Source organism: Meira miltonrushii (genome assembly GCF_003144205.1).
Source record: "Meira miltonrushii strain MCA 3882 unplaced genomic scaffold FA14scaffold_3, whole genome shotgun sequence".
Lineage (NCBI taxonomy): Eukaryota > Fungi > Basidiomycota > Exobasidiomycetes > Exobasidiales > Brachybasidiaceae > Meira > Meira miltonrushii.
In genome coordinates this window covers 827082-854060 of record NW_020289945.1, presented here as the reverse complement: position 1 = coordinate 854060, position 26979 = coordinate 827082, and the positions used below count along the sequence as shown (strand labels likewise).

General features: G+C 42.9%; 21 protein-coding genes across 21 annotated transcripts; 7 read left to right on the top strand and 14 right to left on the bottom strand.

The window, feature by feature from the left end:
* Positions 1-269: 269 nt before the first annotated feature.
* FA14DRAFT_173276 (uncharacterized protein) lies at positions 270-1208 on the bottom strand. Its single transcript, XM_025500467.1, has 3 exons — positions 1047-1208; positions 909-979; positions 270-829 (listed from the first exon to the last, which is right to left on the bottom strand). Exons 1-3 carry the CDS (start codon positions 1170-1172, stop codon positions 409-411), a joined length of 618 nt encoding a protein of 205 aa, XP_025353783.1. The 5' UTR covers positions 1173-1208; the 3' UTR covers positions 270-408.
* A 403-nt stretch (positions 1209-1611) lies between these two features.
* FA14DRAFT_105717 (autophagy protein 12) lies at positions 1612-2056 on the top strand (the record flags this gene model as incomplete). The annotated part of the gene is made up of 3 exons (XM_025495752.1): positions 1612-1800; positions 1873-1935; positions 1997-2056. Coding segments are annotated over 3 exons (312 nt in total), but the record flags the coding sequence as incomplete, so codon positions are not given.
* Positions 2023-3004, bottom strand: FA14DRAFT_190628 (uncharacterized protein). Its single transcript, XM_025501806.1, has 2 exons — positions 2666-3004; positions 2023-2597 (listed from the first exon to the last, which is right to left on the bottom strand). The coding sequence occupies exons 1-2, from the start codon at positions 2971-2973 to the stop codon at positions 2156-2158; spliced, it is 750 nt and encodes a 249-aa protein (XP_025353781.1). The 5' UTR covers positions 2974-3004; the 3' UTR covers positions 2023-2155.
* A 186-nt stretch (positions 3005-3190) lies between these two features.
* Positions 3191-3820, top strand: FA14DRAFT_125397 (ESCRT-II complex, vps25 subunit; the record flags this gene model as incomplete). Its single annotated transcript, XM_025496702.1, has 1 exon — positions 3191-3820. One exon carries the CDS (start codon positions 3191-3193, stop codon positions 3818-3820), a length of 630 nt encoding a protein of 209 aa, XP_025353780.1.
* Positions 3821-3952: 132 nt separating this feature from the next.
* Positions 3953-5050, bottom strand: FA14DRAFT_173274 (uncharacterized protein; the record flags this gene model as incomplete). Its single annotated transcript, XM_025500466.1, has 1 exon — positions 3953-5050. One exon carries the CDS (start codon positions 5048-5050, stop codon positions 3953-3955), a length of 1098 nt encoding a protein of 365 aa, XP_025353779.1.
* Positions 5051-5294: 244 nt separating this feature from the next.
* On the bottom strand, positions 5295-5855 carry FA14DRAFT_161306 (uncharacterized protein). The gene is made up of 2 exons (XM_025499056.1): positions 5667-5855; positions 5295-5591 (listed from the first exon to the last, which is right to left on the bottom strand). Exons 1-2 carry the CDS (start codon positions 5832-5834, stop codon positions 5523-5525), a joined length of 237 nt encoding a protein of 78 aa, XP_025353778.1. The 5' UTR covers positions 5835-5855; the 3' UTR covers positions 5295-5522.
* A 239-nt stretch (positions 5856-6094) lies between these two features.
* Positions 6095-7096, top strand: FA14DRAFT_147350 (putative prohibitin PHB1; the record flags this gene model as incomplete). Its single annotated transcript, XM_025497347.1, has 1 exon — positions 6095-7096. One exon carries the CDS (start codon positions 6095-6097, stop codon positions 6905-6907), a length of 813 nt encoding a protein of 270 aa, XP_025353777.1. The 3' UTR covers positions 6908-7096.
* FA14DRAFT_161304 (thiamine pyrophosphokinase) lies at positions 6975-8076 on the bottom strand (the record flags this gene model as incomplete). Its single annotated transcript, XM_025499055.1, has 4 exons — positions 6975-7160; positions 7223-7355; positions 7420-7874; positions 7945-8076. Coding segments are annotated over 4 exons (845 nt in total), but the record flags the coding sequence as incomplete, so codon positions are not given.
* A 173-nt stretch (positions 8077-8249) lies between these two features.
* Positions 8250-10229, top strand: FA14DRAFT_62618 (actin-like ATPase domain-containing protein). Its single transcript, XM_025502584.1, has one exon. The coding sequence runs from the start codon at positions 8316-8318 to the stop codon at positions 10122-10124; it is 1809 nt and encodes a 602-aa protein (XP_025353775.1). The 5' UTR covers positions 8250-8315; the 3' UTR covers positions 10125-10229.
* A 104-nt stretch (positions 10230-10333) lies between these two features.
* Positions 10334-10975, bottom strand: FA14DRAFT_156167 (uncharacterized protein; the record flags this gene model as incomplete). The annotated part of the gene is made up of 1 exon (XM_025497810.1): positions 10334-10975. One exon carries the CDS (start codon positions 10973-10975, stop codon positions 10334-10336), a length of 642 nt encoding a protein of 213 aa, XP_025353774.1.
* A 509-nt stretch (positions 10976-11484) lies between these two features.
* Positions 11485-12082, bottom strand: FA14DRAFT_180117 (uncharacterized protein; the record flags this gene model as incomplete). Its single annotated transcript, XM_025500984.1, has 2 exons — positions 11485-11938; positions 12003-12082. 2 exons carry the CDS (start codon positions 12080-12082, stop codon positions 11485-11487), a joined length of 534 nt encoding a protein of 177 aa, XP_025353773.1.
* A 378-nt stretch (positions 12083-12460) lies between these two features.
* On the bottom strand, positions 12461-13468 carry FA14DRAFT_173268 (uncharacterized protein). The gene is made up of 3 exons (XM_025500465.1): positions 13187-13468; positions 12788-13123; positions 12461-12715 (listed from the first exon to the last, which is right to left on the bottom strand). The coding sequence occupies exons 1-3, from the start codon at positions 13418-13420 to the stop codon at positions 12572-12574; spliced, it is 714 nt and encodes a 237-aa protein (XP_025353772.1). The 5' UTR covers positions 13421-13468; the 3' UTR covers positions 12461-12571.
* A 159-nt stretch (positions 13469-13627) lies between these two features.
* Positions 13628-15556, top strand: FA14DRAFT_161302 (uncharacterized protein). Its single transcript, XM_025499054.1, has 2 exons — positions 13628-13745; positions 13814-15556. The coding sequence occupies exons 1-2, from the start codon at positions 13655-13657 to the stop codon at positions 15346-15348; spliced, it is 1626 nt and encodes a 541-aa protein (XP_025353771.1). The 5' UTR covers positions 13628-13654; the 3' UTR covers positions 15349-15556.
* On the bottom strand, positions 15339-16103 carry FA14DRAFT_190617 (uncharacterized protein). The gene is made up of 2 exons (XM_025501805.1): positions 15648-16103; positions 15339-15580 (listed from the first exon to the last, which is right to left on the bottom strand). The coding sequence occupies exons 1-2, from the start codon at positions 16075-16077 to the stop codon at positions 15402-15404; spliced, it is 609 nt and encodes a 202-aa protein (XP_025353770.1). The 5' UTR covers positions 16078-16103; the 3' UTR covers positions 15339-15401.
* FA14DRAFT_62560 (histidinol phosphate phosphatase H) lies at positions 16069-17327 on the top strand. The gene has a single exon (XM_025502582.1). The coding sequence runs from the start codon at positions 16272-16274 to the stop codon at positions 17295-17297; it is 1026 nt and encodes a 341-aa protein (XP_025353769.1). The 5' UTR covers positions 16069-16271; the 3' UTR covers positions 17298-17327.
* FA14DRAFT_62561 (uncharacterized protein) lies at positions 17328-18825 on the bottom strand. Its single transcript, XM_025502583.1, has one exon. It carries the CDS (start codon positions 18660-18662, stop codon positions 17358-17360), a length of 1305 nt encoding a protein of 434 aa, XP_025353768.1. The 5' UTR covers positions 18663-18825; the 3' UTR covers positions 17328-17357.
* A 163-nt stretch (positions 18826-18988) lies between these two features.
* Positions 18989-19450, bottom strand: FA14DRAFT_173264 (uncharacterized protein; the record flags this gene model as incomplete). Its single annotated transcript, XM_025500464.1, has 1 exon — positions 18989-19450. The coding sequence occupies exon 1, from the start codon at positions 19352-19354 to the stop codon at positions 18989-18991; it is 366 nt and encodes a 121-aa protein (XP_025353767.1). The 5' UTR covers positions 19355-19450.
* Positions 19451-20318: 868 nt separating this feature from the next.
* FA14DRAFT_185222 (uncharacterized protein) lies at positions 20319-21068 on the top strand (the record flags this gene model as incomplete). The annotated part of the gene is made up of 1 exon (XM_025501442.1): positions 20319-21068. The coding sequence occupies one exon, from the start codon at positions 20319-20321 to the stop codon at positions 21000-21002; it is 684 nt and encodes a 227-aa protein (XP_025353766.1). The 3' UTR covers positions 21003-21068.
* Positions 20769-23388, bottom strand: FA14DRAFT_173262 (uncharacterized protein). The gene has a single exon (XM_025500463.1). It carries the CDS (start codon positions 23352-23354, stop codon positions 21135-21137), a length of 2220 nt encoding a protein of 739 aa, XP_025353765.1. The 5' UTR covers positions 23355-23388; the 3' UTR covers positions 20769-21134.
* A 168-nt stretch (positions 23389-23556) lies between these two features.
* Positions 23557-24871, bottom strand: FA14DRAFT_161301 (uncharacterized protein). The gene has a single exon (XM_025499053.1). The coding sequence runs from the start codon at positions 24812-24814 to the stop codon at positions 23780-23782; it is 1035 nt and encodes a 344-aa protein (XP_025353764.1). The 5' UTR covers positions 24815-24871; the 3' UTR covers positions 23557-23779.
* A 300-nt stretch (positions 24872-25171) lies between these two features.
* Positions 25172-26523, bottom strand: FA14DRAFT_147342 (putative CYT1-cytochrome c1, heme protein). The gene is made up of 2 exons (XM_025497346.1): positions 26024-26523; positions 25172-25954 (listed from the first exon to the last, which is right to left on the bottom strand). The coding sequence occupies exons 1-2, from the start codon at positions 26329-26331 to the stop codon at positions 25294-25296; spliced, it is 969 nt and encodes a 322-aa protein (XP_025353763.1). The 5' UTR covers positions 26332-26523; the 3' UTR covers positions 25172-25293.
* Positions 26524-26979: the final 456 nt, after the last annotated feature.

Here is a 26979-nt window from a genome sequence, read left to right as displayed (position 1 = left end):
TTCATCACGCTCTCTCTCAAATCACTCGTTACCAAAGCCCCAAACGCCTTTTACTTTTGGGGCCCAGAGTGGTTTGAGATTTTAAGGGAGTTGTTCAGAATTTTTCTTCATCCTTTAGTTCACAAATTGGTTTCCTTTTTGTCCTTGTCATCGTCAGTCATCCGTTTGCCTTCTCCGAAGCGTTGGGACCTGAGATCGAGGTGCAAAGGACTTCTTTTGGACTGATTATCTCGCAATCCGCAATGCATTGTCTCTCATTAATCTGTTCTGTGTGATATAAGGTGTGACGAATAGTTCTTTGTGTTCAGAAAGCGATAATGATACATGTTTTAAGGAGCCAGAAGGTCTGACTAGATAATAGTACAATGGACTTGAAAATATAATTACAGACAGTTTGATCACAGCATATTAGTCATTGCGAGCTCGCTTGGTAGAAGAGAGGCCTGCTGATTCCAGTAGCTCATCATCCGTGTCGGAATAGGATGCCCTTCTACGTTTGACACTGCCGCTGGCTGAAGCTGATTCTGGATTAGGAGCAGGAGCAGTGACTGATATCCTACTTTGTCGACCGCCTGATCGTCTATCAGGCCGTCTTGAATTCGTTTCAGTCGTATCCTCTTGCATGAGATCGTCCAGCTCATCATCTACTTGTTGTGCTTCAGTCTGTTTCGGAGTATGGTCGACTGCTTGAATGATCGGTTTAACATCTTCTTTCTCTGTTGTTTCAATTGCTGCATCTACGCTATTACTCTTAGCAGCTGATGAGTCATTTCTCCTTGCTATATTCTTCCGTCTATGCTTCTCACCAGCGATTGCATCAAGTAGGAATCTGTGTGGTGGTGCAATCGAAGAAGGATGAAATGTTAGAAATCTGGCAGAAAACCTCGCTCTCTCGTGCATATACTCACTCAATCTCATCTTGCAGCTTCATTTGCTTAAGGCTTGCACGACTCAGCTCTCTATTACGAGCAATTTGATCCTTTTGATGGATGGAGGCATATGTCAGTGACCGCATTCTACCGAGTGAACATTGAGTATCAACTTACCGAGCTTGCTGCATCATATCGTTGTTTCTGTCGAAGGAAATGTTGTTTATAATCTCGATTTGGATTGGGACCTTTCTTTGAACCTGAAGGATCGGCTGATCTACGATCCAGCTCTGGTGATTCCATTGCGAGGCTGTTGTTGTCAAGGCGAGATTGATGAGGATCAGTAACAAAAGTGTTAACGCGCCAAATCACGATTCAATCACTGTTAAAGGGCTGGCGCTATTTTATTACAAGTTGGCCCAAGCGCATGAGGATAATCGATGATGATGGATTAATGATAAATGCTCTCTCTTTCAACCATCATCTATACCTATACAACATGTCAAGCTCACAACAGTCTACGGGCGATATACCAGGAGCATTCAATCCATCATCAACATTATCCAATGCAACATCTTCTACTGCTTCAAATGCAGCAGCAGCCTTACGATCAGCAACTGCTACACCACCACCTAGGGTCACTTCACCACCAATAACGTCAGGCGGACTACTTTCACCTCCGATAGCAGCGAGAACGCCAGTACAAACGTCTAATCTACCCAAACCCGGCGTTAGCTATCATGTTCAAGCTCTGAATGCGTTTGAATCTTACAAGAAAAAAGATTCCGCCAAAGTTGTCGTTCGATTCAAAGCAACAGGAAATGCACCTATCATGAAAAATAATTATTTCAGAATCACTGCTTTTAATCGATTTCAAGCTGTCATACAGTTCTTGCGAAAGGAGCTAGGATGGAAACAGGGAGACGCCTTGGTATGTTACGGAAGAGATCTCTTGGGGGTGATGCTCGAGTCTGTTCTATTGACGCTCCTTTGTCCTTTACAGTTCCTCTATATCAATTCCTCATTCAGTCCTGCACCAGATGATACCGTCGGTAATCTCTTCAGGGTGAGTGTCATGTCTCTAAGGGATACGATCATATCATGCTTACATTTGCTTCCCTCTCCAGTGTTTTGGCACAGAAGGTCATCTAATCGTCAATTATTCAACGCAAGCAGCATGGGGATGATCGCTCACTTGCATCTCAAAGACTTGGCTTTCACACTGTACTTTACGCACGATCAAACATATATTACATGACGCTCTATTCGACAGCAGACCTGCCTTCTCATTCTTTCCGATCCCACAATTGGAAGGTATAACGCACGTCTTTCTCTTCTTCGATGCCATGGGACACTGGCCCGCCCATGAATTGATCAAATTGTTGATCGGAAGCGGCAGACCATTTTTGTTCAGGAAGAGGCTTTAATTTTCCAATAGCAGGTTCATCATTTCCAATTCCGGCAAATCGTTCATCCTCTTTGATTTGATCAGATGTTCTGAATTCTGGCAAGAATACATCACATTCTTCAAATGCAGGCGAATGTATTCTTGTGATCATCAGCTTATCCAATGACCAGCTTTGTGATCGTTCACGCTCCATTGCTTCTTTGTATAGTTGAGCTCCACCTATCAAAAAGGTTCGATAGATCGAAGGTGTTGAGCTGGAACCCAACAGATCGGCAGCTGCATCGAGACTTGAGACTAGATGTGAATGTTCCTCGGGAGATCTGCAGTAGAGGAGATGACTAGTCAGTATCTGGCCATGAGTAGCCTGGTAACGGGATTCCACACTTACATGCCGAGTTCTTTTTCTGCTTCTTTTCCACTTTGACGACTTATGACAACATTGACCCGACCTTTCAAAGGTCTGAATTTCGGAGGAATAGATTGCCAGGTCTTTCTTCCCATGATGACAGCGTTCATCTTTGATCCTTCATTTTCACCTACAGCAGAAGTTGCTTTACGAAAATGTGCCATTTCTCTCGATAGTCGCCAAGGTAACTGTCCGTTCACTCCTAGACCGTTTGTACGTGTGATTGCTACAATGGCAATAAGACTTAATGGCTTTTGTTGTGCCATGATTTCTTGCTCGTCGTTTGACATCCTTTGCCTGAGGTGAGTCTGTTTGAGTGATGTCAAGATGGGAAGAAGTAAGTGTTGCTTTGATCGCGTCTGAGCAATTTACACGCGTACGGGTTGACTTTCCTATCTGCCTCCACGCACGCACAGTTCTTTCAAGGTTTAGCCGGTTAACATATCATCTCTTCTCAACATTATCATCATTCGTATGAGCATAAGTGTAGCCTCTATAGGCACAGCCATGGCAACAAACAGCAACATTGCCACCACGTCAACTGGATCATTCGCCTATCCTCCACTGTACAATTTTCCGCCATTCTTCACTTTACAACGTAATGCACAGACACTTGCATCTCAATTAACCACTTGGACAAGGTTCGTATTGGACTTCTGTCAGCATAATCGGATATTCACACTAGATGTAGAAGGAGCATGGGAAAGGACAACTGGTGCTGGAGGTCTATTTCGCAATGCAGCAATTCAAAGAGAGCTGAATTCTGATTCTATCAGACAGGTATTCAAAGCATTAGTAGATCAAGGAAGTGCGACTTGGGATCCTCCAATAGCAAAGTCCAATTCAAAATCTGCAAATAAGTCACTTGTTGTTGCAGATAGAATATTAGTATTTTGGAGAAAGCCTGAAGAATGGGGAGAACAAATCTTTAATTGGATTAGCAAGACTGGACAAAATGGAAGCATTATGACGTTCTTTGAATTAACAGAAGGTGATCTAGTGCAAGATCAAGAATTTCATTATTTGCCCATACCGCTACTCAGGCTGGCATTGCTCACTCTAGAGAAACAAGGAAAAGCAAGGGTATTTGAAGGTACCGAAGGAGGAGATAGCACCACAGGTGTCAAGTTTGCCTAATGGGTCGGTAAGTGTATTTATAGTAGATCACATCATTGTATGCATAAAAGCAATATCACAGCATCTGTCGAGCGAAGAAGCATGTCTAAGTTGAAAGGTAGTATACATGATTGCTGGAGAAGTAAGGATGTCCTACTTTCTTCCTTTTGATTTTCTCTTGTTGGAGTCTTGACGAGCTTTCTTCTCAAACACGCCTCCTCCCCGCCTCTTTGAGGAGCCATCGAGAAAGTCATCACCCCCGCTGGTCTTGTTTGCTCGCGATCTTTGTAAGGCAGAAGATCTTTTGGCACCCTTGTAATCGTCTCCACCTCGGTTGCGTAAAAGATCACCAAATTCTTCCTCTAAACCAGCCCCAACACGACCACGTTTATCGCCTCTACCTGCTCCACCCAAAGCAACATCTTCTTCATCACGTCTACGACGTTTAGCATCCTTTTTGCTCATGATCAAACGAGTAAAGTTATCTTCTTCATATTCTTGCATTCTTGCCAACGCTTTTGCTCTTGATGAACTTGAAGAGCCACTACCGCCTCCAACACCCACACCACCTGATGATGTTTCGTACGGGTTAGCAGACATACTTGCACTCAGATCAGATAGAAGAGCGGCATTTCTAGGTGCAACACGTTCCTTTGTTGCTTTGCGGGAGGATGCTGTCGCACTCTCTGGATTGTATACCACAGGTGCCATTCTGGGCGGTCTATAGATTCCATCACCTCTGTCCCGATTCGATTTTGCATCTTTCTCGGAAGAGTTTGCATCACCATTCGTGCCTGTGCTGCCTGACAATGCGGCAAGATTTGGTCTGAAAGATAGTGGATCCACTTCATCCGTTGCTGCGGCTGCACTTTCTGCCGTTCTTCCTTCACGTATCCGTTTATCTTCATCTTCTGCAGCTCGAACCAATCTTTCCACCAATCCACGCATCCTACCTTCAACGGGTCGAATCTTTTCCAAAATCAAGCGAAGTTCAATTAAATTTCTTACTAGTCCAGAACCATTCTCGTTGTTGAGCGGCTTTCCACGCAGCCTTTGCGAGCATAGCAATACGAGATGGTGCATGTATCCTAGAAGAGTTGCATTTTTCAATGTAAGCAAAGATGGTCCTTGATTTGCTTCTAGAAGGTCTGAATCGGCCGGCAAAGCTGCTTGAACTGATTTGAGCAGAGATGCAGAGTCTTTTGATAATGACTGTACTATTGGCTTGATCGTTGCCGAAACGTCTGCCATATTGAAATTGTTCCAATTGATGGTGGTTGCTCGTTTGGAAGCTTTTACAGAATAGATGTAAAATATGCAGCCTAAAATGAAAAATTCTGGAAAATTTTCACGCACGACGCCAGTGTTTGTAATAAGCTCGAGCAATTCACGCGGACTTAAAGAGAATCAATGCTTCACTAAGAAAAGTACTTCTTCGATGATTGATCTGAAAGCCTTGGTTGAAGTTATGAATACTTCAATCAAGATAGCAAACTATGTGATAAAAATGTGTGATTGCTAAGAGTACAAATACAAAGGTGCAAGAGCACAAGGAAAAGGATTACAAGAGTGGCCAAGTTTTTGATTTAGGTGCACTATCTAAGCAGGATCATGCTAATTGATATGCCGACAAGATTTCGGTTTCCCAAAGCAATCGAGCATACCGGAGATGTTTCGGATGATCCTGTAAAAAAATGGCTGTATTAAGATCACTAAAGCAAGATTAGACTTGCTTTGAGAATCGTGCAAGATGGTAGTTGATTGCTGATTTTGGAACTCTCTTCGATCCTCCCTATTATGATGAGAAAAATGGTAAAGTGGTCAGAAACGAATTATTATAGGTTCCTGCATGTAGAATACTACTTACCTGCGTTCTTAGACAGGTTTGCAATGCCACAGCATGCTTTTGGCATTCTCCTGAACTTCCCAAATCGTTCGAACTTGCCCAACAAGCAAGCATAGTCGCAAATTCAGCTGCACAAGGGGCAGGTATAGCGGCCTTCTTTGGTCTTACCCTTAGCTTGTCGATCTTCATCTTGTAGTTGTGATGTGATGGTGATCATCTAATCAGTTCATACGCGAGTCCGATACCACTAATCAATTGCTCAGAATAATCTTCTTGGATGGGACACGTGACCTTTTCCTTATGCGCGCTCGGTCCAGAGAAGGGTGGGTGATTAATCAATTCATTCATACGCTCAGCCTTTAGTGCATCATTCTCAATTGATACGCTTACACAATCGATTAAATATATATTCCTTTGTTCACCATCATCGAAAGGATCATCACACAAAGATGGCATCATTCGCTCAACGTTTCGCTATTCCGCTAGGTGCGGCATTCTTGGTTGCTCAATCAAGTCTTGTGAGCGTTTATGGTGGTCAACGTGCTATCATCTTTGATCGATTCCAAGGTGTAAAAGAACAACCATTAGGAGAAGGAATGCATATCGTCATTCCATGGTTACAAAGAGCAATTTTGTACGATGTACGTGTAAAGCCAAGAAATATTTCCACAACAACAGGATCGAAAGATTTACAAATGGTCACTTTGACACTTCGTGTGATGTCAAGACCTGATGTTCAACATTTATCCAAGATTTATCAAGGTTTGGGATTGGATTACGATGAACGTGTTTTACCTTCGATCGGTAACGAAGTTTTGAAGGCAATCGTTGCACAATTTGATGCAGCAGAGCTGATCACCCAACGTGAAGTTGTATCCAGTCGGATACGTGAAGATTTGCTAAAGCGTGCTCGTGAATTCAACATCGTTTTGGAAGATGTTTCGATCACTCATTTGGTTTTCGGACAAGAATTCACAAAAGCAGTCGAACAAAAGCAAATCGCTCAACAAAATGCTGAAAGACAAAAGTTCGTCGTCGAACAAGCAGAACAAGAACGTCAAGCTTCCGTTATCCGAGCAGAAGGTGAAGCAGAAGCAGCTCAAGTTGTTTCTAGAGCATTGGAAAAGCACGGTGATGGTCTATTGACAATTCGTCGTATTGAAGCATCAAAGGAGATTGCAAACTCTCTCAGCGGAACACGCAATGTTACATGGCTACCCGCTCAAAATGCAAATATGCTCCTCAACATGCCTGCTCAATAAACAGGCTACCCCACTTGTCTTTTGTATATTTTCTGTCCCTAATCATACTGCCAATCACACCTCATCAGCAGATAATCATGTGAGATTGCGAGCGATATAGTATACACTGTTGGGTATTGTACAATATGCTAAGAGCCTTCTTCGCGGATCTCCATTGTCCATATGATTGCTTGTTCAGTTTCAACAGTCACGACAGGGTCTTTAAGATGATTGCTAGTAGACAGGAAACCGCCCACTGCAGAATGCTCTCCCGCTGTATAGAAGATTAAAGTCAGATCAATTGTCTAGGAGTCTCCTTTAATGCTCAAAGCTCACCTAGATTCCACCTTAATCCTTCTGTCCAAATACGAGTACCTGATTCATCTGAATCGGTTACCTTTGCTGCGAATGGTAGCAGTCCACACGTAGGACCAAAGATATCTAAATCGATATCGATAATATGCTTGCCCTGTTCGATCGATCTAAGTAGGTTAGTCAAAGTCCTTCACATCAACCGGAAATTTCCCACTCACTTTTCCAAGCAGCCAAGCCACACTATTCTCGCTGATAGCAATAGCTTTTTCTCGCCTTTCCAGTTGGACATACTCAGATTCGTCCAGGCCAGCTTTCCTATTCCCGTTCATTATCTTTTTATTGTCTGAAGAGGGATCTTTCGCTAATTGACATAAGACATGAAATGTATGCATAGTTTGATCCAATCTGCCCGACAAACCACCCAAGATAACGACGACCAATTCTTCATTGTGTTCTTCTTCATATTCCTCAACAGCTATGATACACTTTTGCAGATCTGTTGCATACTGCGATGCTGCCCTTGTTATTCTGACATTCTTAGCTGCAAAGAATTTTTCCACCTCATCTCGCAGTGAATCTAGATCTCCCCTTATCTCGTGAGGTAAAGTACAGCTTTGACCGAATGTGTCTAATAGCCTATTAGCACCACCATCAGCGCATAATCGTAGAGTTGCTATATTCATTTGATGAAGTAGTATTAGCGGTACGATTTATAAGACATGCTCTGAACAACTCCGTCTCACCTTCTTTCCACACCTTTTCGATTAAACTTCTATTAGGTTGCAAGATCGGCGAATTTAACATGATTGCCGCATATCGTATTGTATCTTTCTTGGGGTTTAGTATATTTGATACATCCCATCTCTGTCCCATTTTCTTGAGGGTTGTATTGGCTGACATTGTATATTCGAAAAGTGAGAAGGAGGAGCGGATCAAAAGTGACACTTTATGTTCTTCTTATGAAGGCGTAAGTAACAAACAAATAATATACGCGCTATCCAGCTAATCGGGTGGAGATATTCGGCACTTTCTTTTTTACGATTTGACAAGCTAACACAAACGCTCAAAAGGCGTGAATTACTCTTCTCATACCCATCATCAGTAGCATTCATCGATGACATCGAGCAGAGCCTCATTACCGAGGCGATCTGCGGCAAGTCGATCATCACCAAAACCAAACAAAGATGAAGCAGAACAGAGTGGAAAGACGGACAGGACTGAAGAACAAAAGACAATTCCAACAGGTCCATCACCTGTAGCGATTGATTTAGGTGCATTTTCCATACGCATCAGTATAGGCAGAGATCCAAAAAGTTCTATTGTCACTCGTTGTCCAAATGCGATCGTACGACAACAAGTTCAAAGACGACATCCTGGTGTCACTTCTGGATCTTCTTCACTAATTGGTCCACAAATTCATGAGAGATGTACAAATTTTGGCTCTCTGACCATCCGACAGCCAATGGATCGAGGCTTGGTGGTAGATTGGCAGGCACAGAAAGCGATCTTGGATGTTGCACTAGCTGATGCTCTGTCAAAAGAAAAGGGAGGCAGTACATCAAACACAAATGGTAAGCAAACCGGCAAGCTTTTACAAGGAAGACAAGTGATCCTTACAGAAGCATACTTTAACCTACCCGATCTACAATCCGCAATGGATCTGCTTTTGATGGAAGAGTATGGAGCAGGATCGATTTGGAGATGTGCTCCTGCATATCTCATACCTTACAGCCTGCCTCTATTCTCCGCTACTACGGCTGGCGTTGGAAAGAAGAGACAGCGACCAGAGTGCATGCTAATCGTAGATCTGGGACACAGCGGCACACATACAGTACCAATTGTAGGTGACTCTATCATCTGGAAAGCAACACGCAGACATGTAATCTCGCAAAAGTTATTGACGAACCTGCTGAAAGAATCACTCAGTTTTCGACAATGGGATATGATGGATGAAGCTTGGCTTGTCGGGCACATAAAGGAGAGCTGCTGTTTCGTTGCAAGTAGTTCAGGTCGCAGAGGTGAAACAATAGGAAGCTCAAATTCTTCCCAATGGAGCTTTGCTGCTCTTGTTGAGATGTGCGAATCAACGTCTAAGCAAAAGAATTCAATCGTACAGGAATACGTCTTGCCAGATTATGCAAATCTCAGTCATGCCTCCAAGTATGGCTACATTCGGAAAGGGCCTGGAAGCTCAGCTGCAGATGCCGCATTGACGGAAAAGCTACAAAAGCTCAATGATGATGATTTCATCAGTGATGATAGTACCGCGAAGCGAACAGCACTGACAGCCATCAAAAGCAACGAAAAAGCAAACGGAGAAAGTGAAGAAGATGTAGATGATTCGTCAGACGATGATTTTGATGCGACAATTAGCGGAGATGATTCGGCAGATGATACAGAAACGCAAAGGCCGAAAAAGAAGCAGAAGAAAGCCAAACAGAAAGTAAAGGCGAAAAAGTCAGCCGCACCAGCAAATGGGCACAACGAAGAAGAGGAACCCGAGCAAGTTTTGATTTTAGAACGTGAGCGATTTCAAGTACCGGAAGTGATGTTCAATCCTGGCATAATTGGATTGGATGATGCTCCCTTGCATGAAGTGATCCGAACCAGTATAGAAGAATGTGATGAGAACATAAGAGGACTTATGTGGTCAAACATTTGTTTGGTGGGAGGTGGTGCTCAAATGCGTGGTATAAAGGCTCGTTTGGAAGCTGAACTGAGACCTTTGGCACCTACTGATGTTCCTCTACACATTTGGACGAGCAAGAAACCTGCTATGGATGTTATACATGGTGCTCAAAGTATTTTGACTGCTTCTACCGGAACAACCATGCAAAGAATGTTGAAATCACGCTTACTTCCGGTAGAAGAATATACCCAATCCAACAGTCGACAACTTTTTGGGAGCTGGACTTCGGTCTGATGCTGCACACCTATTAATATAGCATTGTGGGGTATCCATCGAAGAATCTGTACAGTAGGGCAAGCTTGATTATAGAAAATTTGTCAGGATGAAGGGGTAAGGGAGCATGATCTGAGAATAGATCACGGCAAAGTATGTACAGTAAGCACAGCAATCAAATGCATTATTGAAAGCATTTGATTGACATTGTCATTGGACAGGCAATTGATTTATTGAGCCTTGACACTCTTTCTGCGACTGGTGGTTGGTGTTGAGCTCTTGCGTGTACGAGAGCGTGTTCCGCCGGCAGGTCCAGCAAGACCAGCAGCTTGAATGAGACTTTGTGACATTGTACGACCCAAAGAGAAAGCGATTGCGGCGGGGAACAAAATCCATTGGAAGTTTGGCAAGAAGAAGATGACGATAAAGTTATAGGCTGTATTATGACCGGTATAACCCCAACCTTTTGGACCACTTGCCCAATCTTGAGCCCAATACAAAACTGTTTTCCAAAATGTTGCAATAGCGGCGGTAAAACCGATTACGGGAGCGATTGCACGTAAACGAGCGTTTGATTGATAAGCAGCCAAATAAACATAAGAAAAGTTTAAAATTGTTTCAACGATGTTCATTAAACCTTGAGCGAGAGTGAAACCGTTGTGTAATTCATAAAAACGTTTTGAATAAATTAAATCAACATCTCCGTATAAATCATAAGGTTGCCAGAGGAAATGCCATTTACCGCCCTTGAATGTATGAGGACGACCAAGGATGTAACCTGTATCCCACATTACGATAAAAGATGAAATGATGAACCAACCTAAAATCCATTTAGGAGGATCTAGAACGGTTGTAGCTTTTGCTGCGGCCATTTTGAAGAAATTTGAGGAGAATAATTTTGATGGATGCAAAGAAGAAAGAATTGATCGTGCGTGCGTTTTTGTGTTGATCAAAAAGAAACAAACGCGCAAAAACGCGCCGGTGAATAATAATTCTGTTTGTCGATCCGGGTAATGCATGTATCCCCACTCCAAGAGAGGGTGAGCGAGTAATGCAACCAACCCACTTTATCGTATGACACGCGAAAAACATGCATGCACAGAATTCAAACAGAAACACGAGTTTAGCGTAAAAATGCGAATTGGGTAAAATGTGTATTAAACTCTCATCATCTTTAGTCCTTCACTAAATGCATCTTTTCGATTGATGATCAATTGGAAATGCGGTATTAAATACCCATCATTACCGAAACAGCTTCTTTCACTCAAAGTTTTTCTCTGAAGGCTGAGCATTCTGGAAGTTGTGTATGGGGTATCATAAAGGCGTATCTGACGAAAGATTGCATTGAATGAATGACATTGATGACAGCGATACAATTTTATTAATTGTCCAAACCTGGGCAATTTTCAGAGTAAGGCGAATTGCTTGTCAAATCTTTATGGTAAATCTCGTAAATGAGATTGAAATGATCAGAAGGATAATCAAACTTTCCACCAAGTGCAGCACCAATTTTGCCCAATTCTTGGTGTTCCCAACAAACAAGAATGTTTCCATTATTGTTATCAGCATAAGATTTGATCGAATCTTTTGCACATTTTGTATCATCTTTTGAACAATGATGATCAATCGTTAATCCTAAATCTTTTGCTAAAGGTTCAACTGTTTCATATGGTCGATCACGAGATCCGTCAGATTTATAATCTTCCACAATAATATAACCGATATCGTATCCTGAAGATGCACCGAAAACGTGTCGTAAGCATTGAGCACGTTCTTCACCTTGGGCACTGAGTCCGGTCACATTATGATTTGCTGGTTTCTCGCCGTGGCGGATGCTATTAAAGGAAAGGGAGTGTTAGTGATGGTATAGAATGGATGGATTTCACTTCTTTCACTTACAGGAAAACCTTGTTGCTGAAAGCAGAGACAGTATTGACTGCCAAAGCAAGAATTAAAGCCAAGCCAAAGATACCACGCATATTTGCAAAAGGGATCAAAATGAGGGGATGTTTCGTCATTTTTAGGTTCTTCTAAAAGAATGCATTCTATTTAAGTCTTTCAATTTCAGCAAGGCTTACTTCCATTTCTTCTTCGGCCATGGAACCGATCTTGTCTTGCTTATGTGGGTAATGCTTGCAAATGCAACATTCTTAGCATGTCTGCCGTTGAACAAACAAAAGTGATTTAGTGCCAGTCCTGTAGTGTTTTTTACTTTATCTCCTTTTCCCCGTTCACTCATGCATCATCAGCACAGCAATCCATTCATTCTTTCACTTTTCTTGCCGCCGGCACAAAAAACAAGGTTAACGCTAAAAGTGAACGTATTCTACAACGGAAAAGGCAACGTGCACAAATGCAGTAAGGACACTTCCAACAAACAGTAAAACGTCAAGGTTTAATGAAACATTGTGATTCCTAATTAAATAAATGTACAATTGTGTAATTTAACCATGTTTATCCGAAATCATTTATTCATCGTCGGAATAGTGAGAATCTTGTTCCACAGATTCATTCGTCTGTGCTTCAGCCTGTGCGACTCTAGCCTTGCGTTCACGTTGAGCCCGTAAAGCAACCCTTTCACGATCTTCTTGTGCTTCTGCTAATGCTCTAGCCTAAAGGATGTCAGGAACAAGAAGGATACAATCAGTAAATCTGTACCTTACAGCATTTCTATCATTACTCACCTTTCTTGATTTCTCTACCAGTTTCTCATTTTGCTCTTTCTCTTTTTGTCGTTCCATATTATCGGCATATTCACGCATTCGATCACCGATCAAATTACGTGACCAAGCCACCCTTTTCATTCCTAAACAATCTGCTGGCCATTGATCGGGACCGGGAATGAACCAATCTTGTTGAAAATTGGACGTCCTTGTTCTGAATCCAGTTTCTACCAAGAATGAGTCAGCATTCTGGACAGATAAGATGTCTCTTACTATCTTTGGTTGATTGGATTTGAATGACCTGTATTTCGTCTCGTTTGGGTGCTCGATGATATTATTGAAAAGGGTATGAAGGAGCTGAAGAAAGAAAAGAGTCAGCTTTGTATGAACAAATGCCTGCATACATCCCGCTATACCCACCTGAAGACAAGCACTTGCTTTCTCATAACTTATAGATCCTGCAACTTCATTGATCAATCTACGTATCTTTTGTTCATGCTTGTGTCTTTCCTTCTCTAAGTTGTTCGCAACTGCATTGGCAGATTCCCTCTTTTTCTGTTCTTCAATCCTTGCCAATGCTGCCGCTGCGATTGCTCTTCTTTCCTCTGGCGTATTTCCGCTTCTTGGACTGACTGTTTGATGTTGCTCTTCCATCTTCTTGATACTTTTAGAAGATGTTCATCATGATGTTCATGATGATTGAGTCGTACTTCATATCCTTTCTCTTCGGATCCAATATATTATAATATTATTATTTGTGGAGTGAGCCATTAGCGTAAGAATTTATCGGATGTGGCCCGTGTGTATTTTTAAGGCTTATGTTTGTTAATTTGTTTGTTTGTTTCTTCTCTTACTTCCGTAACAAAGAATAAGGTACAGGCAACCATAATGACGCAGAGAAGGAAGGATTCACAAATATTGGTCATTCCGGCAACTTCTGCTCAAGCATGTGTATCACAAGCACAACGGATTGTACATTGTAAGTAAGAAATTATGCTTTAATGAGATTAGCACTCTGACAGAAGAATCGATTTTGGTGATGAACAGTGATAATCGATGAGGACAAAGGTAACTCACCATCACAGCAAGATATAGAAAGTATTCCATGGCACATATCGAATCGCTACTATGATGTGGATGTCCATTTCAGAATATCGCAAAATGAAGCGCTACGTCCAACCCGTTCGATAGGATCAAGCAGCAAATCTCGTTTAGCTCCACGACAGGCTCGGCTAAAGCCAGAGCATTCGGACAAACAAGCAAAGGAGGATAATGACGATGCCCTCAATCAAAAGGCTCGCGATGTATTTGCAGCGCTTGAATTGGGCCCACCTCCTGCTTCTCGTGATGCGATAGCTTCGGCTAGCTTACCAGACACCGATACTGAATCTATGGACAATATGCGGGAAGAAGTGAGAGATGTACAAGCTGTGATGGTAATCGTGGATAGAGATCAGTCGCTTGCAGAACATCGCAAGCTGATAGATCGACTGAACAGTGAGAAAGACGACATACCTCTGTTATCGGGATTCGATCTAGCTATCAGTTTGATTGTCGCACTACCTTCACCACTAAATGATGCTTCAGGACCAACAAGTTTCACAGGTATCTCGCATTCAGCCGAAGTTGAAGACCTTTATGCCGGAGAGGGTTGGGAATATGTCGATCTAGCGAAAATTGTCAGCGATGATTACGACAATATGCTTGCAGCCGATGAAGGAGACGAAGAGACAAGCTCCCTTTCTGAGCATGAAGATGATGAGAAACATGGCATTGAAAGGCTGAGGGAAGCGCTAATGACGCATGCTTGGCCTGGGCTGGAGAGGAAGCAAGACAGGAAGCATGCAACCACTTCGATACAACCCGGTGGCTTGCCTGCCTTGAATGGTGAAACGGGTGATCACCTTTCCAAAACCCTCGAGTCCTTAAGGCTCGACCTGGACGCGATCGATGAAGCAGGAATGACGCAACCGACTGAGAAAGATGAAGAGCTCGCCAGACTATTCATGGCTAGAATACAAGCAGCGCAAGAAGCCGGGATTGGAAGTAGTGTACAACAGAATGGAGCAAATCCAACTCTGGCAGGCGACAGAAGTATTGCTGATATGCAGACTGCATTAGAGGACTTCTTGGAATCGAATGAGCCTGGTCTCTTCTCTACACAGAGCAGACAGAACAGCTCACACATAGACGAAGCATGGGCTGTGAATGGAACGCAGGCGAACTCTTCTAGCCAGCAGGAGGCTTTCGATGATGACTTTACCGAATTTGTTCAAGCAGATGCGACGCATTCAGCAAACTGCGTGGGAACCAATGCGCTCGACTCTTTGGATGAAGATGATTTGGGTTTCATCGGTGATGCAGATGATGCTTTCCTTCTTCGTGCTTTGTCCGAACAGGAGAAGAGCCGGGGAGGTAACAACGGACAGTCTCACGCAGCAGATTCTGCCGGTCTCAACATCGACTTTGAATCTACTTTACAGGCTGTCCTTGCACAAGCAGAACGGGTTCGTGCTATTCCCGATCACGATCGAAGGAGGGAAGAAGCAGCAAAAGTCGCACTGGCCTTGTTGGATCAATGATTGCAATTTGTTATGTATTATACTACAATGACTTTATATTGTACACAAGCATTTCACTGTGCAGTCGTGGACTGCAATTCTGCGTTACTCTTGATCACCTTTCCTAGTGCACCCTCTAGTAAAAGTAAGGCTTTTCCTCCCAAAGGCTCTGAGAAAGGTCCATCGAGCATTGATAGTAGCTGATCGGGTAATGCGAGTGAGAGAAACAGCTGCGGGATCTTGAATCGTTTTGCTATCAGGAGGGAAGAAGTGATGTGAGCGAAAAAGTCGTATTCGTATGAATGTGTTCAAACACTTACACAGTCTTGCTGCCATTGGTTTAGCGATGTCCAAATTTGATCTAAAGAGAGAAGTGGACATAGATGCATCTGTAGCGGGGTTTGTCATTCCTACAGCCCATTCTTTGCCTAGCAGCCCTGTTGGCGGTATGGAATCAGGATGTGCATTCGTTTGTAATCCCGGTGCAACGTGTTCCTCCATCAAAAGAGAAGATGATCCTGCTTGTTGGGCAGCTTGATTTGAGCTTTGCCTTTCATCCTGTAGGGCAGCATCAGCTAACGATGGATTTGCTTCACCACACCAAAGCATGAGTGAATGACCTTTGAATTGTGTGATGTGAGCGACTAAATGAGTGGGAGCATGAGGAGAAGGGATAGGCAAAGTGATCAAACTTGCAGAAGTTGGAAGATGGTTTGAAGTACTTGCTTCTCTTGAGCTTATTTTGGCCATCTTGTCCTGACTTCCAATGATGATGGTTGAAGCAATCATTCCTGTAAACCAAATTTTAAGAAGCTTCGTTTGTGAGTACATGATCGGAAAACGGAACAGTCATTCACGCACGGACGCGATCAGGTACATTCTAAACTTCTTCCTGAACATCCTGGAGTTACTCTCATCATGACACCCTCACCTCATTCTAGGAAATGCATTCCCATCATTCACATAGCGGCGCATTCTGCAAACATGCTTCTCCTACTTCTTCACCTAGTAGCATGATCACAACTGCAATCGAAAAAGGGTTCACGCATTATAATCTTACAGAACACATTCCAAGATCGCACGTTAATCATCTTTATCCAGAGGAAATCGCAGAGAATCTAACGCCGAAAGATCTCAAGACTGCATTTGATGAATACCTCTTAGAAGCAAAGAGCTGTGCATCAAAGTATGCTGACCAGATTCAGATTCTAGTCGGAGCAGAGCTTGAAAATATCGATGGACGAACGGGCAGCGAATTAAACTTTGTGGAGGGAATACTACGAGATGGTCAAAAAGGTCAATGGCGAATAGACTATGTGGTAGGAAGCGTTCATCATGTGCATGGAATACCGATCGATTTTGATAAACCAACTTTCGAAAAGGCACTTCTTCGTTTCTCACAATCTTCCTTACATGGAAATGATCGGATTCGATCTCATTTGCTCTTGATCATCGCTTATCTCGATGCTCAGCTTGCTCTTATACAACGCTTTCAACCAGAAGTGATTGGTCACTTTGATCTTTGCAGATTGTTCGAAAAAGACACCCCAATGACGTTAGCGGGCAAAGATAGGATACCCGTAGAACTACACCCTCTTCTGGCAGAAGTCGATGCAGCTGTTAAGAGGAATGTGAAAGCAGCAACAAGCTATGGCTCCTTATTTGAGATCAATACTGCAAGCGTTCGTAAAGGTTGGCCTACACCGTATCCTGGGGAAGATGTTCTTGATATCGTACTAGCGCACAATGGGAGATTGTGTCTATCTGATGACGCACATTCACACGAACAAGTCGGTCTCAATTATCACAAGGCATACCAATATCTTCACAGGAAAGGAGTGACTGAAGTATACTATTTAACAAAGACTGCCAATTCTTCCTCATCTCAGCCATTCTCTAGAGGGACACACGCGGATAAGATACCCTTGAACGTCTTGAACGACTTCATAGTCAAGCAATCGCCAAAATAGGTGTGATGTATTATGAATAGATAGATTGCATGTTCCGCTCTGCTAACAATGGTGTACTGTCTACAATTGTTTCTTTGGGATGGATATACCGGCCAGCACGCTCGGAAGTTCTTTCTCTCCTTCGTAGAAAAGGTAAAGGATTGACCAAAACGCTACCAAGACCAAACCAATCGTTGTGACTGCCAAAAGGGCAAATGGTTTGGAAATGTCAGGTCTTTGACATGCAGATCCTGCCCATTCTTTACCATCAGTCTTTTCGCATTGACATCTATAGCATTTTCGTCCACCTTTGCTTGATTGAATGGCTTTTCCTCTGCCGGAACATTTGTTCGTTGCTTTGTTCAGATCATCCTCCGAGGTGAAGCATCTACCAGATAATTGACTCTCAGGTGGAATGTCGGAGGATTTGGCAAGAGTTGATTGACGTACCAAGCTTGGCACATCGTCTTCCAAATCACGAGTTGCAAGGAAAGGTGTAACTCCGATCGTGCCACGGAAAGGTGCCAATGGCTCACCACGTTTGTCAAGGGTTGATGCATCTTCATCACTTCTTGGAACGAATACGAGAGCAAGTGCTTGAGGTCTAGTTGCATGTACAGCGTCCATCTTGTCAACAGCGGCGTTCAAAACGTCACTGAGCATTTGCACAGCACGCTGGAATTGCGGGCTCTTTTCCCCATATGACGCTTTGATATCTTGCAATCCATCAAATCGCAAGGCTTGATAAGCAGATTGACCGGCATCCTTCTCTTCTGAAGCAGACTTTCCCATCGTATCCAGATAAGCAATTAAGCTTCTTAGACTTTGATAGAAAGGTCGTGATACATCACCAGCTGCTAGTTCTGTTTCATCAATGAACTTTTTATCCAAACTTGCTGCATTTTGTGCTGTACCAAAGACCCAGTTTGTAGCACTTCCCAAAGCATCTCCCATCTCTTCTGCTGCCTTTCCGAAGTAGTTCACAATCTTTTGCGCAGCAGCGATTGTTGGTGTTTGTGCATCATAGATTCTTTGACCGTAATCGTTCATTAAAGCCTCGAATGAAGAGATATGGGGAGGCGAAGAAACAGAGTGGCTATTCCTCAATTTGGAAGGAATGATGCTTGTCAGATCAATACCGTCCATTCCCGAAAACAAGATCACTGTCCGCTGTTTCACATCATCCTTGAATTGAGATGCATCTTCAACACCAAGATATTTGGAAAGAACATCATCAAATGCGGGAGCTGTCAATTGACTTCCCAGCCCATTGTCGCTAGGTTGCGCAGGGTGAAGGTACAATTGCGCTTCTGTCTCAGTCGAAGCAAAAGCGACGCTTGACAGTGAGAGAACTGTAAGAGCCACAAAGCCTTGTAACAATCGCATTTTGTCCCGATCGAAGGTTGCGAAGGGTGATCGTGAACAGCAAGAGGTGCTGCCTGAAGAGGAACTCTTGGCTCAAGCGCGACGCACACGCCCCTAGCTCAGTTACCCAAGCATTAGTCCAACGCTACACGTGGATTGACTTTCTTATCAACCGGGGCGCACGCACCTCTCTTGATACTTATGCAAAATATCAAGCTGAGAACAATGGACAAGCCACTATTTGTCGAAAGAATAATTGCATTTCCAAAGATACGGTAAAGCATGAAGCTGTTGAGTAAAACAATTATATATATTAATGCAATACAAGGATCAAAATTAGAACAAAATCAAGTTCGTTTTTCGTTATTATCTTTGGTGATCGCTTTTTCCCCTTCTTTCTTTTCGATCATCTCTGACGTCTGATTCGATTTAGTAGGATGCTCTGTAACCTTGTTCGCTCCTCCGAGCTTAACGTCAACTTTCAAGAATGGTTCTTTTTCTTTTTCTTTTTTGACTTTTGACGTTTCACCTTCGCTTGACGATTGATTAATATTTTTCTCGTCTTTCAGTTCTTTATTCTGACCTTCAACATCGACTATGTTCTCTTCTGTTTCATCATCACCGTTAGTCCATCCGACAGAGTATGTCCCTAAAAGTGTCTTAATGGTATGCTTGGTAGGGTTTTGCTGTTTTTCATATTTGAACAAGGGCATTTTTAGTGTTTATATAAAGTGAGATGATATGTTGATGGTAATTAAATCAGATTTGAAAACAATATCTTCGAGTAGAAACAATCGTATAATCTTACCTATTAGGATAGCATATCAATAAAGAAGGGAATAAAAGTAGTGCTGGAACTGACCACGCGGTCGAATGAATATTGTAAGATTGTTTTATTTTTCCACGCGGTAATTATTCTATTATCTAAAAGTGGGTACGATATACGGTAATCTTTTATCAGGATTCATGGATCGTAAATGAAAAGCATTGTTCATTAGACGTCATAGCTTGGGGTGGAGAGAATGATAAAAAAGGCGTAAAATAGCTTTTTCTCATGCATGCTTTTGTTTAACCGGCCCTTTTTTACCGCCGGACATTTGACATTTATGTATGATGGCGTTCGATTTGGTGCTAAAGTATACGCACTAGTAAAAGCTATTGTTCATTCCCTTTTATAATCGGGTAAACATCGCGGAAATGCTCTACAAGCTCCTTCAGTATAGATAAATCAAAACCACTAATTGCCGATAAGGTCTATACACGTATTTCCAAAGGTACGGTAAAGCCTGAAATTCATTGAGATCAGATAGACAGTCTATGTTAATAGGAAAAAAAAGTGGAAAAGGGTCTGTACCATTTAATTGTGTCCTTCGTTCCTGATATGAATACGTTCAGAGACATTAGAACTTATGATAAATATTATTCATGCTAAAAGCTTTTAGACAATAGATATAGAATGCCGATATAACAAAAGGAAACAATACCATGTAGGCGTTTTTTGTCGTTACCATGTGGTTCTTTTTGTTATTACCATATGGTTTATACTAGTTTTTACACTATTCAGATAGGGTACTCAGCAAACAGATAGAAGCAAACGATTTATACTATAAACTATATAAAGCACCTTTTTCATTTTGGAATATAACTTTCTTATCATACCTACAGCTCTATTCAAACATGAAATTCTTTTACATCCTTAACGCATACTTATTGACATTCCTCACGGTCGTTCATGCTGCTCAACACGTAACCGTGAAAGGTGGCGACGATACGCCTTTTTTCAATACCTTAAAGGAAGTCAGATATCAAGACATCACTCAACCGGATGCTGCTATCGTACGTCAAGTTTATAATGAAACTTATATCATGTATGGTAAACAAGCTCAACTTGAAGAAGGAATTTTAGAGCAAGAGCTTAATCAATTAACTCCTGATTTAGAAAAACGCGATTTCTTTGAGATTTCAGTTAAAGTAGGAAGATTTGCGTTTGGCGGGGCTCTTACATTAGGAGAAACGATCGGTATTGGTGTTCTTGCTTTAGGAGTTTATAGTGCTGTCAAAGGTATCAATAAGCTCACAAGCGAGACCGAAACTACGGTCAACTCTCGCAGTTCGGAAACTGTAGTCACTGATATTCAATATGAAACAGAAAGTTTACAAGCAGAACAAGGAGATGTAAACAATGAAGGTGGTGGTGCGGAGAAAGGAGCAATCAAATCCTTTATTCAAATGGTAAACGATAACAAGGCTGCCGGCGGTTGTGGAAGGTTCATTTATTCCTCCAATCATTCACAAGACGGTGATGCAAACTTTGGTGTAGTAGAAGATGGAGTGGATATGAAATGTGCCGGTGCTACCTGAGACAATGTATCGAAATACAGGGTACTCTCGACCCAATTGTATTCAAATCTCTCTGAATAGTTTATTGTCCGTAAGAAAGAATTTCATCTCATATTTTCCATTCTCCTCAAACTAGTGATACATACGTTGTCTTTATAGGGACTCTTTGCTTCCTTGCAACCTTACCAACTCTTTGGTCAATATACCTTCCAGCGATGTGAGATCCACGGAAGGTAAATTTACTCCCGTTCCAGATCCATCACTTAATTTCCTTAAAGGGAGAGTGAGTGAAATTTGTGAAGGATAACCAAATGAAAGATAGGCAAATGGTTTCCCATCGATGAAAATCGTTCCGCTTCCGCCCAATTGTTTAATTGCTTCTAGATTGCCAATTTTATCCGATTGTTGTAAAAAGATCATCAACCACGAACGTACATCGCCTATTCTCTCAAACATGTTCAAGTCCAACTGCACATTGGGATACAGCTTCGTAAGGAGTGTCAATTTGACATGCAGATGAGCAGAGAAGGAGGCATAATGTATCAGCCCGAGCAGAGATTGCAATAAGGGTGCTTTGACATTCTCGCTTTCGGTTGTTGCCTCCTTCTGTTTGGATTCAATACCTGCTTTTTGACGATATCTTCGAATAAGACCAAGACGAAGAATTGCCAACATGCTCGTCATTATTGGAGATGCATGCTGACCTTCCCCTGTTTCATCAGTCACTTCCTTTGAGGTATCTTGACGAACAAAGCGTAACTTGGTGAATGCATTCAGGTCGAAAGTCACTTGATCCTCATTATCGATCGAAACATTTGATAGACCAGCAATCGATAATATTCTAGATTCGGCAACAATGGAGTCGAACAGCTCTTCATCAACAAATTCACTCTGCGCTTGTCGAAGGACTTGATCCAAGCTCGATCTTTGATCTTCTCCATTTGCTGGCCCATCGCTCGTCCATACTTCTTCGCCAATAATCACTTCAAGCTTAACTTTCTTTTGTGGTCGAGAAGCAAACAACAAAGCATCGGCGGGTCGATCTCCTTCCGTTGAAGAGTGTGAGAGGTACGCCAATGCTTGGCGTGCGTAACGAATTGATGATTCGGGTACACCATAGCCTATCCAAGCATCTCGTGCCGGCTCATCACGTTTGATGGGACCGAAATCTTGCAAAAGCTCCCGCTTCTTCGCAGCGGTTCCTCGAACAGGTTTATCCGGAGTCAAGCTCCATCCTGACCTTCGTGCTAGCATCAAAGCTTGCCAACGTACCTTTTCACGTCCTGCTCCTTCATTTTCCGGATGAATAGTCTTTGCGCCTTTCCGTAGAATATCAATCGCTGATCGAATTCCTTCTTTCTTGCCTTCTACTCGTTCTATAAGATCTTTAGCATGTTCTTCCACCTCTTCATCTAATAATTTTGCAATCTGACGTTCCACTCGAAGTCTCTCCTTCTCTGCTCCTTCATCATCATCGTCTTCGTCCATATTCTCGTCCTCATCCTCATCTTCCCTACTGTGCTCCACATCTCTTCGTAATGCTTCAAGGCGACTGGCTCCAAAGACATAAGGTTCAATACCCAGTTCAGTCTCCAAAGCAGTTGAACTTCCCATCGCTTGCGTTCCTCCTGTGACACTTCGTGAGGATGCCGCTCCTCCGAGCAGATCTGCGCCCAGTCTATTTGAAGCTGCTGCTGATCCTGCTCTTGTGATACTACCCGGACCACCACTGCCTGCCATACTAGGTGCTTCATTGCCCGGCTTGGTAGAATTGATCAAAAGCGACACAAGAGCATGTGAGAAGTATAACGAATTGTGTGCAAGCCCAAGTTTGTCTAGCATATCCTTGCGTACCTGTATCATGTCTTGTATGCTCATTACATCGCCATTTTTGGTATTAAGAGTACCTTCCTTATCTAACTCTCCATCCTTCTTTTGTCCGTCTGCATCGGCTGCAGCATCCTCTAGGTCGGATAGAATTGCACCGAGATCCTCTTCGACAGCTGCATCGTCAGCGTTCCCATCCTTAGCAACAATACTATCATCATTAAGCAAAGTTGAAGCTCTAAATCTAGAAAAGTCGCCACGTTCAGACCATAATTTTTGCAATCGAATCGATAATGGTAATTCTGGCGGCTTCACACTTCTATTCTCGTCAATCCATGCTCTTCGCAGAGTGTCCAACTTTGTGATCTTCTCTACAGTGCTTTGCAAAGAATTGATGCTATCCTTCAATCCATCTTCTTCTGATCCGGCATCCTTTGCAGATGATGATTGCAGGGCTTCTCTCCTTGCTTTCTCAAGTGACTTTCTTGCACTGGCTGTGATCGTCAAAGGAGGCTCGATGGACAAATGAAGAACGTCATCGCTCATCGTCAAAGCATCGGGGTATAGAGCATATATGATGGAGGTCGAAACAGATCAATTAGTGTCACATTTACGTTTTGCGTATGCACGTCCTTTAGCACTTCTTCTTACCATATTTGGCGCTAACGTGTGGAATCTGTCAATCACCTCACAATGGCACCCTATCACAGACAGAGCTGTCCTTTACACAATCTTCACACATGCTGGATGTAGCTATATTTTTCCTAAGATTCATTCTGTGAGCATGCATTGTAGCAAATAGTACAGACGTAAGATTGAACAGTCACAACGGACTGGAAAAAAAAATATGATCATAGCAATGATTCGATTCCGTTGACCAACTGATGGATCAATTAAATGCAGTGCTAGAGCTAGAGATTGTCGGTCTTCGCAGACGTGAAAAAAAAAGCAAACGATGCTGCTTTAGGCTCTCAGTTGGCCTTCTTGGATGCTTTACGCCAGCGTGCTTCACGTTCTTCCCGGTCTTCTCGATCAGAATAAGAACCATGGGAAGTGTAATCATGATTGCCAATGCCAGCCTCCTTCTCGAATTGTTCATCACCTGTACCGGAAACGCCAACTTTACCGATCTGTTGCTTTCCTTTTGCAAGCTTCTTTGCATCAATGGGACGTCCTTTGTCATCTTTTGCTGTAAAGCGTTTTTGAACAGCACGGATCATAGCTCTGAACCAGATAAAGTTGAGTGAATTTAGGGTAACGTTTCCGATGGTAAAGAAGGTCTTGATGTGCAATGGAATGGCTGGACTGTGCGGCTTTGCGGGAAAGTGAACCAACATCATCCATGAGAAAGAGTTATAAACACCAAATGTCAATCTTGCTAGAACGTATGTGCTCAAAAGGAAGAATGCGTTGATCAATTGTACCTTTCCACCCGTCATGCCAAGTTTGTCCAAGAACCAATGAATGTTCAGGAAAGGAGTGCTTGCTTCCCATAGCAAGAATCCAAGTCCATCGTACATGAAGATTGGATGGAAGACAAAGACGAATGCAGTCATTGCGACCAAGCCATGTGCAACGAAAGCTGGACCATCGTATAAAGCACTGACGACAGCATCCCAGATAAAGTACCCCAAAGCGATACCGTATATCTTTGCTGCTTCATCATCGTAGCCATATACACGATTACTTGCCAGTATATGCGTTCCCGTCATTCCTCCTTCCTGGTATACTTTCCACCATAGTCTACCGGCCAAAGGTGTAATGATGGCTGCGTGACAGAATGCGACCCAATGCACATGCCATGAAACTCTTGTAGACTTTTTCATATTTGCAAACGTATTCGGGAATAGCTTTGGAGAAAGACGTGCAGAGAGATATTGCAACGAAAGCCATAATGCTAACGAATGAAACACAGTCGGTAGTGCTTTGGCCAAGTGAGGCACACCGTATGCCGTACAGTACGGTTGTGCCCAATTTACCAAATCCACACCCGGCTGGAATCCCATTTTGGAAAGATGATGATGGATGTGTAAGAGGAAGGCGTTCTTCTGCCGCAACGGAGTCCTGATTGAGAAGGCTGAGGTGGTATTCTGTTACATTGCATTTCACGCTTAAACAACCGGCATACAGCCACTGTGTTGTTCTGCCCCCGGTCTAAACGGGCTTCAATAAGCGTGTGCTGCTTCGCCCCAACGCACTTCTGCGCGTGAGAAAGCAAGAAGATCTGGTTGAGGGAACATGACCTGGTGAAGCATGGATTCTGCAAGTTGGCCATTGAATTATACGATATTGAAGATCTCTAGTCGTACTTTATTTCACTCACTAAACCTCACAATCATACATATCATGAATCGAAATGAATTGCCTGTGTAATTACACGCCAAAGTCAAGGAGAAAGGTACAAAATGACAAGAGGCGAAACGAGGGAGGATAATGTAACGCTCATCATGAGAGACATCCCTCACCTTGTTGTATATTTTGATATTTAATTGTGTGTGACGGGTGGGTTGTAGATCAACTTACGACTCTTCACACTTGACCATTTGAATCTCTTGACCCAAATACTCATTGCGAACAATGTAGAGATGATTGCCAATGCTTGTACACCCATCTTCTTTCTTTGGTCATGTTCTGGTTCAGATGCCCAGCTCAAGAAAGTGACGACATCCTTTGCCATTTGAGATGTAGTTGCGGGTGTTCCATCTGGGTATTCGACCAATCCATCGTACAAGACACGGGCCATTGCAATCTTTGTACCTGGGAAGTATGGGTTGAAGTTTAATCCTTCAGGTACTTCGTATCCTGCTGGTGGGTCTGTGTATCCTGTAAGCAAAGCGAAGATGTAATCACCGCCACCGTGTCTTGCCTTGGTGATCAAACTCAAATCTGGGGGCAAACCACCATTGTTTGCAGCGCGAGCGGCTTCCGAGTTTGGGTAAGGAGCTGGCAAGTGATCGGCCAACTTTCCGGGTCTTTGGAACATCTCTCCTTCATCATTTGGTCCATCTTCGTATTCAACTTCTTCAGCCATTGCTTTTGCCTCATCAACAGTGTGGGAAACACCGACCAAGTTACGCCATGCGATACGGTCGAGAGAGTGACAAGCTGCACAAACTTCTCTGTATACTTGGTAACCGCGACGAATACTGTAAGGAGAAAAGTGAACAGTCAGCCTCAATCATTTCACATACTCCACCACATTTCTAGAAACCCACCTAGCATGATCGAATGTTTCGAATGAACCGTTGTGTGACCAAGGGTAGTGAGCGGGATGCAAACCTTCATCGATCATGTTTGCACTTGCTTCTTGTACGAATGGTAATCCGTTTCCGTACATTTGAGCGTACCAAGCCATTGTTCCTACAGCCAAAGCTGTAGAACCGTAAGCTGCTGTACGAGAAGCAAAGAAAGGAGCTTTAGCAGCACCACCTGCTTGAGTAGAAGCATGTCTAACGGAAGATTGTATCGAACCACGAACGGAAGAGCGTAATGCTGCACGAGCAGGGTTGAATAGGTGCGCCATTTTTGACTTGACGTTCTCTAGTCGAGCACTGTAGTAGTAGGGGTCGGATCGTAAGTGACAGGGAAAAGAATAGAGGAGAAGATTTGATGGCGAACTGTTACACAACTTAGCCTATCTCCTTCTTACAGCGCGTGCGCATACATTTGCGAATTAGGTTGCACGCTTTTGTTAAACACAGTCTACGCCTTAACTCTTCTTATCCAATTGGATTAATCCCGTTCAAAATAATTTTTCTTCCTTTAATTGACCACCTTCTTAACCCAGGGCGCTGCTCTTTTAAAGGGCTGAAGATACGCGCCTGTTGTGCCTTCCTAATCGGGCCGATAGAATCCTTCTTCAGTCTTACCCAAGAAAGAGCCGACTTCGTATTGCTATATAGGCCTGGGCCAATGTTATCCTGGCATCATAGAATATTGCTTTGTAACTTACACCCAATGAATGCTATAAAATAATCACCTAAACAGATGACCTATGAGCCACCTTTTCATTGGCTAACCATTTTGTAATATTCTCTGGGCGTATTTGTCAGCATATTCTTAGCATTCACGTGTATCACTCATTTTTTCCCTACTCCGATTTTGCAGATTCGGCATTCACCGGAGAATGAGCCTTTTGACGCGATTACCTTAGCCTCGCATATATTCATCC